The sequence below is a fragment of the Sinohyriopsis cumingii genome, unplaced genomic scaffold (assembly GCF_028554795.1).
Source record: "Sinohyriopsis cumingii isolate HCF-2022 unplaced genomic scaffold, ASM2855479v2 utg000160l, whole genome shotgun sequence".
In the NCBI taxonomy this organism is placed as follows: domain Eukaryota; kingdom Metazoa; phylum Mollusca; class Bivalvia; order Unionida; family Unionidae; genus Sinohyriopsis; species Sinohyriopsis cumingii.
The window spans coordinates 8961060-8974463 of NW_028315873.1; the positions used below are offsets into that span (position 1 = coordinate 8961060).

At 36.1% G+C, this 13404-nt stretch overlaps 1 protein-coding gene across 1 annotated transcript in view; it reads left to right on the top strand.

The window, feature by feature from the left end:
• LOC149774740 (arf-GAP with SH3 domain, ANK repeat and PH domain-containing protein 1-like) overlaps positions 1 to 13404 on the top strand; it is a 204935-nt gene that overhangs the window by 164445 nt on the left and 27086 nt on the right. Inside the window, exons 24-26 of the mRNA XM_089944763.1 lie at positions 5021 to 5290; positions 7714 to 7756; positions 9692 to 9753. Of these exons, the coding sequence (XP_089800889.1) occupies positions 5021 to 5290; positions 7714 to 7756; positions 9692 to 9753 (375 nt within the window). The remainder of the gene's footprint in view (positions 1 to 5020; positions 5291 to 7713; positions 7757 to 9691; positions 9754 to 13404) is intronic.

Sequence of the window (13404 nt, forward strand, 5' to 3'; positions counted from 1 at the left end):
CCCAACAGATTAGAATCCTAGTTGACCTTATTCATCCTTCATCTGAGTCTGTGTAGCTAGTTACATTTGTTGAATGGTCTGTATAACTCCAATGGTCATGACAAATTCCAAAACTTCAAACCTTGTAAAATTTATTTCATTGTAATTATTTCATTTTTTCTGTATTTTTTCAAAGATTTACTTTCTTATGATGTTTGAATATTTTCAAGATTGCAGAATAACTTTTGGCCTATGGATTGATTGTGTTCATCTGTCTTCCATCCACTTGTCTGTCTCTCAGTACTGGTATCTGTCTTCCACTCACTTGTCTGTCCATCCATACATGCATCAGTCTGTCTTCCATCAACTCATAAGATTTGCATTTACCTTTCTTTTGCAGACACTTTTATTCTTTTTGCTGAGTTATGCATTTAACTGTCTTTCTCATTTACTCTCTTTCTTTATGCAGAGTCATGAATTTAGCTGTCTTTCTCAGCATTAATTAACTGAAAAATATTCCATGCACTGCTAACCAACATTAGATAACTGAAAAATATTTCACACACCACTGATCAGCATTAGGTAAGTGAAAAATATTTTACACACCACTGATCAACATTAGATAACTGAAAAATATTTCACACACCACTGATCAACATTAGGTAAGTGAAAAATATTTTACACACCACTGATCAACATTAGATAACTGAAAAATATTTCACACACCACTGATCAACATTAGATAACTGAAAAATATTTCACACACCACTGATCAACATTAGATAACTGAAAAATATTTCACACACCACTGATCAACATTAACTGTTGTATGTTGCTCAGGTTTTTGGACACTAGTAGACTAGACCAACCTTACAATTTCACCAAAATGCTTACTGAAAGAATGAAAGAATCCTTAAATTACAGGCCTATGGAATAATAGCACAAAGAGAATAATATGACCACTGCAATCAGATCCAAATATTGGCTTGTTCAGGTTTGGTCCAGATCTGGAATTTTCACATTCAATTGATTGGTGTTTGTCAGGAGACCAGACTTACTACACAGGGAAGTAGCACATACACTGAAGTGTACCATGCATGATGCCACATATCAGGCTTATGTTATGGTCTAGAAATATCCAGGAGACAAAAGCTTTGAAGGCAATGAGAAAACAGACTTTTGAAAAAGCACAGTCAGTGCATAAGTATCAAGAAATTCAACCAGTCTTGATGGTGGGAAAAAAGCCATTAAAGGAGACAGTTGCATCTATTGGACAAGATATAATGTTGATCTGAGTAATGCTCATGGTGGGAGAGATGCTTGTCAATGCCACAAGATATAATGTTGATCTGAGTAATGCTCGTGGTGGGAGAGATGCTTGCCAATGCCACAAGATATAATGTTGATCTGAGTAATGCTCAAGGTGGGAGAAATGCTTGCCAATGCCACAAGATATAATGTTGATCTGAGTAACGCTGATGGTGGAAGAGATGCTTGCCAATGCCACAAGATATAATGTTGATCTGAGTAATGCTCATGGTGGGAGAGATGCTTGCCAACGCCACAAGATATAATGTTGATCTGAGTCATGCTCATGGCAGGAGAGATGCTTGCCAATGCCACCAGATATAATGTTGATCTGAGTAATGCTTATAGTGGGAGAGTTGCTTGCCAATGCCACAAGATATAATGTTGATCTGAGTAACGCTGATGGTGGGAGAAATGCTTGCCAATGCCACAAGATATAATATTGATATAATGCTTATAGTGGGAGAGATGCTTGCCAATGCCACAAGATATAATGCTGGTGCTCTACAGTTTCGTACTTTGCATAGGGTTGGATTTTAAAGAAAAAGAATTTCCCCAGCTTTCCTCATTGGTTATACTAGCTATTTAAAAAAGACCTTGTTTATCTTAGGTATAGTTCAAAGAACCTTTAATTCCCTTTATTTTGGTGTATGGTGGATGGGTGTAATATGGGTTATAGGGTATACAGCTTGGCCTTACTTCAAATGTGCACCTTTCAAAAAAGTGCTAGCTCTACTTGGTCATTTTCACTTCCTTAACTTCACAGGTATAAAAAAAGAGCTGATAACTTTATTTTGGTAATTCATTCATTGCACTTTCAGAAGCTGGTATTGTCTAGTCTGGCAAAATTATTTTTCCCTTTTTTAATAGCTGCTATGGATAGTGTACTTTAGACTAATTCAGGCTGATTTTTTATCACAAGGGAGCAGTCATTTTTATTAGCAGTGTGCTTAGATCATGTACAATTTCCAAAAGTACAGTATCCAAAGAAATATCATCCATATTACATTAATGTAGCATAGATGTATGCCAACATTCTCTCAATTTTGCATGTTTTAAATGCAAACAACTTCACCTTACATATGTCACTCTCTCAAAAGTACATAATAACTGGTGAGTGCCCCAAAGATATAATGTTAATTTGAGTAATGCTCATGGTGGGAGAAATGCTTGCCAATGCCACAAGATATAATGTTGATCTGAGTAATGCTCATGGTGGGAGAAATGCTTGCCAATGCCACAAGATATAATGTTGATCTGAGTAATGCTCATGGTGGGAGAAATGCTTGCCAATGCCACAAGATATAATGTTGATCTGAGTAATGCTCATGGTGGGAGAAATGCTTGCCAATGACACAAGATATAATGTTGATCTGAGTAATGCTCATGGTGGGAGAAATGCTTGCCAATGCCAAAAGATATAATGTTGATCTGAGTAATGCTCATGGTGGGAGAAATGCTTGCAAGTGCCACAAGATATAATGTTGATCTGAGTAATGCTCATGGTGGGAGAAATGCTTGCCAATGCCACAAGATATAATATTGATCTGAGTAATGCTCATGGTGGGAGAAATACTTGCCAATGCCACAAGATATAATGTTGATCTGAGTAGTGCTCATGGTGGGAGAGATGCTTGCCAATGCCACAAGAATTGAATAAAAACCCATAAAGATTACATTGCATTGAGAGATCAAGACCTCCAGAGATTGTGGAACTTCATTTTCTGAACTAAACTGGAGGTCATTAAGTGTAGGTTTACTTGAACAAAATCTTGCCTTCACAGCATCAGATTGCAATTGTAAACTTTTAGTTCTTGTTTCCATGCTAACACTGGCAATATATGACATTTTGTTACATTGATAAGACATGGGGGAAAATCTTGACTGGTTTGCTGGGGTCTCTTTAGGGTTGGTAGATCTGCACTATTGTATGTGGAATCAGGTAATTTTATATGTAAATGTATCATAAGAAACACTTGATGCTTTAGTCAAAACTAGGTATTTGTGACCTTATTATAGAAATATTTTAGTATCTACTGATTAACATGAACCTTTGCATTTACTGCAGTTGCTCAAACTGCTGCATGCAAAGACATGTGACTTAGTATTTAGTCCAGAGTTTTGGTACACTGTTGTCTATATAACTTGGCATTTAGTACATTGTTTGGGTACACTGTTTTCTATATCACTTGGCATTTAGTACATTGTTTGGGTACACTGTTTTTGTATGATGTGGCATTTAGTACGTTGTTTTGGTACACTGTTTTCTATATAACTTGGCATTTAGTACATTGTTTTGGTACATTGCTTTCTATATAACTTGGTATTTAGTACAGTGTTTTGATACACTGTTGCCTATATGACTTGGCATTTAGTACAGTGTTTTGTACACTATTGCTTGTGGACAAATATAATATGATACATGGAAGGATCATGACAAAAAGACCATTAAGACGAACCAGAGCTTTGTAATCTGGCTGTCATTGTTTTCTTGTTATAATATGAACATACTGAACTGAATAGTCACCAGTAGGCTTAGCAATATTTCTCTATTGAATGAAATGGTCTTTTTTCTGTACATAATTGGTGATACAAGTCTATTTTCTGTACATAATTAGTAACACAAGTCTATTTTCTGTACATAATTAGTAACACAAGTCTATTTTCTGTACATAATTAGTAATACAAATGAATTGGTATTAAAAAACACATGAATCTGTCTTTCTCCCTCATGTCCGCATTTCTCTGCAGGGAATGATAAATAAGTTTTGTAGCAGTTTTCAGAGACTGCTGAGCTCCATACTTGCCCCAGTGGAACTTGGTTTTCTCAGCAGACTGGCTTCATATTCTGGTTCAAATAAAGCCATTTGGACACTATTTCAATTTCATTTGTTTTGGTAACCACTATAAAAGAGACAACATTTTGGTCCCAAGATGTACAGTTAAGGAAAGGCTTAGCACCCCCACCCCTATATATATATATATATATATATATATATATATATATATATATATATATATATATATATATATATATATATAATACAAATAATATTATCATACAGGTTTGAGAATTTTTAATTTGTACTCTACAGAGATTCGAACCCAGATCCACAGGTTATTACAAAATTATGTTTCTCATTGTTATTAGAGAATTATGTTACTCAGTCAGTGACCGCTCCAGTGGCCTAGTGGTTAGAGCATCCGCCTCGGATGCGGGAGGTCGTGGGTTTGATCCCCGGCCGAGTCATACCAGAGACTTAAAAAATGGTACTAACAGCTTCCTCGCTTGGCGTTCAGCATTAAGAGGTTAGTGTTAGGACTGGTCGGCCTGGTGTCAGGATAATGTGACTGGGTGGGACATCATGCTACATGTCTGCGGCATGATGCCCCAGTGCTAGACATCACTATAAACTGCCACATTGCAGACATCATAGCGATATGACTGAAAAATTGTTAAAGCTACATTAAAAATCAAAATCACATCACATCACATTACTCAATCAGTGTTATATTCTGCCTACTATTATCAAGCAGTCTTCCATTGGAATCCAGGGATAGCACTTTCCATTCTGTCTGGATATTTATAATTCTCTGTCTATATTTCATTAGGAAAATTCAGTAACTTTTATATTTTGTACTGCTTTTATCACGTCATTGACCCATACTAGCAACAGTATTTGGAACACAGAATCATAACACTGATAATTATTGTTGATATTTTTATTTTCAGTTCCAGGCTCAAATAACAGTTTATCTAGTCAACAAATATCACTCACAGTCCCAACTAGTCCAACTTCCTCCTCTGACCAGCCACCATTACCCCCTCGCAAGAAACTCCCTGTACCCCTTCCAGGGAATGGTACTGCTGGAAGTCACGTGCGTACAAATTCTGATCCAGATCGAGGGGAAATCTGGACACACAGACGCTCCCCATCTGAGCCATTACGACCAGGAGATGTTCGAAATTTGGAGAATCGTAATACAATCCATATAACGCCAGGTTTATTATTTCATTATGTAATATCTTTACTGTATTTAAAAGAGAGAGGCATTGCTGCCACTTCTTTAGCAAACTGTATAACTGATTTCATCAGCATTGAGGATTTTATGTAGTGTAGTCATCAGCATTGATAATTGTATTTAGCGTAGTCATCATCATTGATGATTGCATGGAGTGTAGTCATCAGCATTGATGATTGTATTTAATGTAGTTATCAGCATTGAGGATTTTATGTAGTGTAGTCATCGACATTGAGAATTGTATGTAGTGTAGTCATCAGCATTGATGATTGTATGTAGTGTAGTCATCAGCATTGATGAGTTTATGTAGTGTAGTCATGAGCATTAAGGATTTTTTGTAGTGTAGCCATGAGCATTATGGATTTTATGTAGCGTAGTCATCAGCATTGATGATTTTATGTAGTGAAGTCATCAGCATTAAGGATTGTATGTAGTGTAGTTAGCAACATTGAGGATTTTTTGTAGTGTAGTCATCAGAATTGAGGATTTTATGTAGTGTAGTCATCAAAATTGAGAATTTTATGTAGTGAAGTCATCAGCATTAAGGATTTTATGTAGTGTAGTTAACAACATTGAGGAATTTTTGTAGTGTAGTCATCAGCATTGAGGATTTTATGTAGTGTAGTCATCAAGATTGAGAATTTTATTTAGTGTAGTAATCAGCATTGATGAGTTTATGTAGTGTAGTCATGAGCATTAAGGATTTTATGTAGTGTAGCCATGAGCATTATGGATTTTATGTATTGTAGGCATTGATGATTTTATTTAGTGAAGTCATCAGCATTAAGGACTTTATTTAGTGTAGTTAGCAACATTGAGGATTTTTTGTAGTGTAGTCATCAGCATTAAGGATTTTATGTAGTGTAGTTAGCATTGATGATTTGATGTAGTGTAGTCATCAAAATTGAGAATTGTATGTAGTGTAGTAATCAGCATTGAGGATTTTATGTAGTGTTGTCATCAGCATTGATGAGTTTATGTAATGTAGTAATCAGCATTAAGGATTTTATGTAGTCTAGTCATGAGCATTAAGGATTTTATGTAGTGTAGTCATCAGCATTGAGGATTGTATGTAGTGTAGTCAGCAAGACAAGCCTGTTTTGTAAATAGATTTGAGAAGAAAACATGTGCATTAGATAAAAGTAAGATGAGTGAATTTGGTGGTCAGCTGGAGCACTAGAATATACATTGAAGGGTGAACATGGGCTGAAGACAATCCAACATAGCATGGTATTAGCTTCTATGTGTACAATGGTGACATCATCAGATCTTGTGTTAGCTACTATGTGTACAATGGTGACATCATCAGATCTTGTATTAGCTACTATGTGTACAATGGTGACATCATCAGATCTTGTATTAACTACCATCTGTACAATGGTGACATCATCAGATCTTGTATTAACTACCATCTGTACAATGGTGACATCATCAGATCTTGTATTAACTACTATGTGTACAATGGTGACATCATCAGATCTTGTATTAACTACCATCTGTACAATGGTGATATCATCAGATCTTGTATGCCACCTTTCAACTGAAATCGCTTGAACCACAGATGTTAACAGTTAACATTAGTTTAATTCGTACACATGTGGAAAATGGCAGGGTAGGAATTACATGGCATATAATGTTGATATTATGTGATCTTACAGAATCCAATGATGTTTATATTTCAAGAATCAGTATTATTCAGATGATTTGGCATGTATGACTGTCAGCACATAATGGTTGCATTGGGGCTTTAACTTTGACCCATTATACTGTATTTCATGTAATAGTTATTGCTGTCTTAATAAGCAGCCTCACCACTTTGGTCAGAAATATAAAAGATATTGCCTACAGATCTCACATTTCTTTATCCCATGGTATCTCATAAGCGGAACATGGGAGCTATAATTTGTCAGGAACATCCAGATTTTATTGGACGTGTCACTTGAAATGTTTTTACTTAATTTAATTGGTTAAATCAATCTAAAAAAATTGTTCATTTGCTTCATTTGCTCCAACTATATTGGGAGACGTCACAACTACTTTTCAATACCTTATTGTGTACTTATTTACATGCAGAGTGGACGTATTATGTTGAAAATGGTTGATGATGTAATATATTTCACACACTCAGGCATTTCCTAATGTTACAATGTTACAACATAGACTAACATTTAAATTTAAGCTGTGGATTCATGTTATAAATCAGTCTCTCTCTCTCTCTCTCTCTATCTATCTCTCTCTCTCTCTCTCTCTCTCTCTCTCTCTCTCTATATATATATATATATATATATATATATATATATATATATATATATATATATAAATGTGTTTCTTTTTGTGAGCAACTGTGGTATACTTTTATCAGTGGTTTTTGATCAACAGTGCTGTCTTTAATTTGTTTTGTAGGTGCCGTGCCAGTTTTTCCACCAAATCACCCACCTGGTATTGTGTAAGTACACACCACCTTTTGTTAGTTACTGTTCTAGCTTGCTTTTTGTACTGTATAGAAAATAGGGCCTAATCAGTTCAGGAAAAAGGTACACTATATATGCTAATGTACAGGTCAGATCCACCTGCATAGACCCAGATTTACTGCTGCATTACGTGATGACAGATCAGAGTCGATATTATTAGTATCATTTGGACACAACTTATACATGAGTATATATGGTGAAAGCAATAATGCTGCATCCATCATGCTTTATATCACACATGACCCTGCATGAAAATGCATAATAATTCCTTTTTTATATGTGTTCTTGGCCCATATAGTCATTGCATTGAAAGGCCCCAATGAATAGACCATGTTGGTCAAACTATACACATAACCTCTTTTGTAAGTGCTTGGACCTTATAGTCATTCCATTGAAAGGCTCCAATGAATAGACCATGTTGGTCAAACTATACACATAACCTCTTTTGTAAGTGCTTGGACCTTATAGTCATTCCATTGAAAGGCTCCAATGAATAGACCATGTTGGTCAAACTACACACATAACCTCTTTTGTAAGTGCTTGGACCTTATAGTCATTCCATTGAAAGGCTCCAATGAATAGACCATGTTAGTCAAACTACACACATAACCTCTTGTGTAAGTGCTTGGACCTTATAGTCATTCCATTGAAAGGCCCCAAAGAATAGACCATGTTGGTCAAACTATGCACAAGTTACAGTGAAGGACTGAAATGATGAGATGATACGCATGTTTTAATATTGAGAAAGGAAATTTATCCACTAGTTTCCATTTTGGTCCATTTGGATGCAAAAAATTGGGAGGCTGGAATTCTTCCTGATTTTAAGTCAGAAGTTCCCTGCATAAATTTGGCATATTTCCTGATCTGTCATATGCCGACCTCTATGTTTTTACTTGTATATGTATATTATATACAAACCAATAGTCCACATGACTTATTTATAGGACAAATTTTAAAGATGTCTATTGGACTTCAGACCTGTATTAAAGATACAAGAGATCATTTTATAAAATCATTTTCATTCCATTAGGCAATGTTTTGTGTTGTAATTTGAGATGAATATTCAGAATGGAATTTAGGGTGGTGATGGTGGATAGTAAAAGATGAGTTATTTGCAATAGTCAGTTAACTTAATAGATTTCTGAATTCATCCTTGTGATTTACTGTTGTGTTATTTCAATCTGCACACACCAAGTAGGGTGGAAGTCTGATGCACAGCACACATTTCCTAAGTGATTATATTTTTTTATACGGAATTTTCAAATGGAAACTGCTAATTCTTAAATAGGTCCATTAGTGTTATGGGTGTTTTTTTGTAATTACAAAATTGTAGAGTGCATCATGGCAGAGATAGAGTATTTTGAAGATGAAATAATTTACTCCATTAGACAGAACCAATAACCAGTATTTAGTCTTTACTGAAGGCAAATCTTGATGCATATACGTTAGCTCTGGTGGCAGTCCGAAAGAAATGAACATGTAATACATGCAGTGTGTATGGCTTTCGTGAACATTTTTCTATAGTGTATGCAATCTGTATGTTATCTAGAACAGTCTAGTGGAACATTTTGCTATAGTGAATGCAGCCTGTCTGTTATCTAGAACATTGGGGGTTGAACATTTTGTTACATAACATACAGTCAGCATGTTATCCACAAGTCATTTGAACATTTTGTTACATAGCAGTGCATGTAGTTGGTATGTTCTCTAGAACAGTGGGGTTGAACATTTTGTTCTAGTGTATCTAGAAGTTACCGTCAGGTTGAAAATATTGTTTCAGTGCATGCAATCTGTATGTTATCTATTATTATGGAATGTATTATTGAAAATCATCAATTATTATGGCATATACTAGGAAATATCTAATCATTCATGTAGTTTAATGTAGTTTTAATGTTAATCTATTTCAGAGATGCTAAGCCAGCAGTCCCACCCAGACCAACTAACCCAATCAAGGACCTTGCCAATAACAGTAAGCCAACCTGGATGTCATATATGTAGTCAAGTCTCAAAAATATAGTGCAGTCCATTTCCTTTATAAGTATAGGACCAATCTGGCATTTCCATTGTGAATGATCTAGAATAAACCTTTCCCTGTTCTGACTGTAAATAGAGGGTTGTACATGTCTTTGACTGCTTAGGAAGCCATGATAAAGCATGAAACTGGTAATCCAAGTTTTGTAGGGTCAGTACCACACCAGGCCGTATTTGGTCAGCTGCCTCTCTCTGTTGGTGGGAAAGGTGATTAGCTCCCATTTCCTCTGCATGATATAGCCGATTTTGTGATCAAAGTACCAGTATGTACCAACCAACCAAGTTATCATCCTATTTTTAAAATGAAATTTATTGAATGGGTTTGAAGAAAACTTTTATCTTATATGAGCCTTCAATTTGACTAGAAGATTCAAGTTATTAAATGAGCAAAAATGTAATACATTGTTTATCTCAGGATGAGAAATAAATATGATATAATAATTCCATATGATGCACTTTATTCATAGTATATTAGAATGATTCTTTAATACATTTGTATGCCTCAAACATCAGATCCCATGATGGTTGTTGTAATTTGTTTCACAGTACGTGGTTTATTTGTTGTCAGGTAAAGATATCCTAACTAAATATTTCCCAGTGTTGTTAAGATATGTTGTTGGACTTATATAAATACAGTACAGTAAAAAATGTTGTTGGACTTATATAAATACAGTATAGTAAAAAATGTTGTTGGACTTATCTTCATACAAATACAGTACAGTAAAAAATGTTGTTGGACTTATCATCAGATAAAGATGGTACACTAAAGAAATTGCCTGGAAGTGGTAGTGGTTGAGAGGAGGCACTTTTTTTAAGGGGACCACCGATAAAACAGAAATGAAACTATACAGCCAAAAAAAGATTCAGACACTCAGCTACATACAGAAAAAGTGTTATCTTCCAACAGGTAGATTTAAATGGAATAGTCCTAATTGAAGGTTGAATTATGGGAGAATTTAATGACATTCATTAGCCTCTCCAGTTATTAAATGAAATTGTCCTAATTGAAAGTTGATTATGGGAAAATTGAAAGAGCTTCATTAGTCTCTCCTATTATTAAATAGAATAGTCCATGTTGAAGGTTGCATTATGGGAAAATTGAAAGACCTTCATTAGTCTCTCCTATTATTAAATTAAATAGTCCTAATTGATGGTTGGATTATGGAAGAACTCAATAACCTTCATTAACATCTCCTGTTTAGTTCATTGTCGTAACACAATAGTCATATAAGTTGAATTATTAAGACTAGACTGTATTGTCTTCTCTGAGGCATTTTTTGTTTAAAAATAAATCACAAATCATAGACTTAAAGAAGTCCAAACTTGGCAAGAGTAGTATAGTTGCTGGTATGCAACATGAACTGATGGAACCTGTCCAGTTTCAAATCACTGTTCATTGTTATACACTGGTGCAAGTCAATGCATTCATACTTTTGCCCTTGTGTCAGCAATTTACTTTTTGGCACAGAAATTAAAAAATGATGTATCTGCAAGCAGAGTGATTCATTACTGACAAGAAACAATTTAATCCATACAAACCATTCAATGAATTTTGAAATCAGTTTTGAGTTCTTTCATTCACTTTGTTTGTTGAATATACAGTGGAGTGGGTTTTGATGCAAGATGTTCTTTGGACATGTACAAGTTGCAACTACAATCAAACTGAGTTTAAGAGATGGTGAGCAACTTGCATCATGTCACCAAATACATCTACAGGAAGTAGTTTAAGGTATTTTAAGCCATTTGGCTTACCCCTTTGTTGTATGTGGGCAAAATTAAAGAAGTCCAGAGGTAGGCAGCTCAAAAAATACTTCTTTACATGCCGCTTCACCCTTATTTTAATTTTGAAAACAAGCCATACCTGCGACTGCTCCGGTGGCCTAGTGGTTAGAGCATCCGCCTCAGAAGCTGTAGATCGTGGGTTTGAACCCCGGCTAAAGTCTTACAAAAATGGTACTAACAGCTACCTCGCTAGGCACTTGGCATTAAGAGGTTAGTGTTAGGACTGGTCAGCCTGGTGTCAGGATAATGTGACTGGGTGGGACATCATGCTACATGTATGTGGCATGGTGCCCCAGTGCTAGACATCACTATAAACTGCCACACTGCAGACATCGTAGCGATATGACTGAAAAATAGTTAAAGCTACGTTGTAAAAAAAATATCCTAATCCTAATCCAGCCATACTTCCCACAATGGAGGGATAAGTAAACCAAGCAGAAGGGATCTATTGTTTCTCTACATGTTGTTCAGATAGTGGTGACTACCTCCACAGACAGAAGGTTGAACCAAATTGCCTGACCTATGCATGCTGGTTTGGTAGTTTATTTGTTTGTACTGCAAATTCAGATCAACATACAAGTCAGACACACTGCCATCATACTCAATGTCCTGGCTGACTTTCTCCACATAACGGGTCAGGTGATCCATTTGGAAAGGTTCTTTAGTTGGTTTTTCATTAGATTTTTGCACTTTGGGGACATCCAACAATTGACCTTTATGCAGCAGGGTGGAACCACAAATGGCCCACCTTTATCTCACTGGTTCCAAACCCTGAAGCTTGGGCTGTGGATACAGTGTCTTTGCCTACCCCTCAACATGGTCTTACTACCAAAGATAATACAGGAAAAAGGGGTCAAAATTGCAAGAGTATTCTACAAGATGGAACAAGTGCTTGGTGGGTCAGTGATCTACTCACTCTAGTATTACACCTACCCAGGAATATTACTTCCAAAATGAATCTTTGCAAGTGACCATTGTTGCAGGTGTTCCACTACATGTTTAGACTGTCTTCTTCACACCTGACTCTTTTCAAACCAGTCTTGCAAGAGAATTACACCTTCAATCATAGAGAGAATTTTAAGGGCAAGAAGGCCTTCCACTCTGAAGGTTTATGAGGGAGAGTGGCATGTTTCCAGGGACTGGTATTGAGTCAATAAAATTGTCCCTTTGAGTGTATGATCCTTGAGTGGCCTGACTTTTTCTCTGGCTTTGTGAAGAGAAAAGTAGGCACCAATTGCCATCGAAGGCTGCCATTCCATGATATCTGACACATAAGAGATATCTCATGATAAAGACTCTCAGACCTTCTAGCCAGTTTTGATTAGAATTGATCAAATTCCATCATCCTATTTCCATGACTGCACTGAAGCTGTTGCCATACAAAACCAGTTTATTGATAGTTTTAGCTTCAGCATGGAGGCTGAGTGGTTTACATGCCTTTTTAATCAACCCTATCTTCAGTTCAGATTGGATGGTTCAGTGATCCTCATGACACAACCAGGCTTTGTAGCCGATGGCAGTCAGAGAGTTGTCATACATTCCCTCTCGTCTGTAGATGTGTCTAGAGCAGTGGACATGCAAGATACTGTCCTTGCCCTCAAGCACTACTTGAAGCACACAGAGAAAAGTTGCAGCAACTGCAGATGATTTTCTCACCAGGAAAGCAGGATATCACCTCCCAAGCCTGTTCTTCATGGATTTAGTGGGTTATTTGCTCTTCCAACTCAGACATCTCAAAAGGTCAGAGCCACCTCATAAGGATGTCAGCTCATGTAATTAGATCACTCTTTTCTAGCCTCATGTTCAA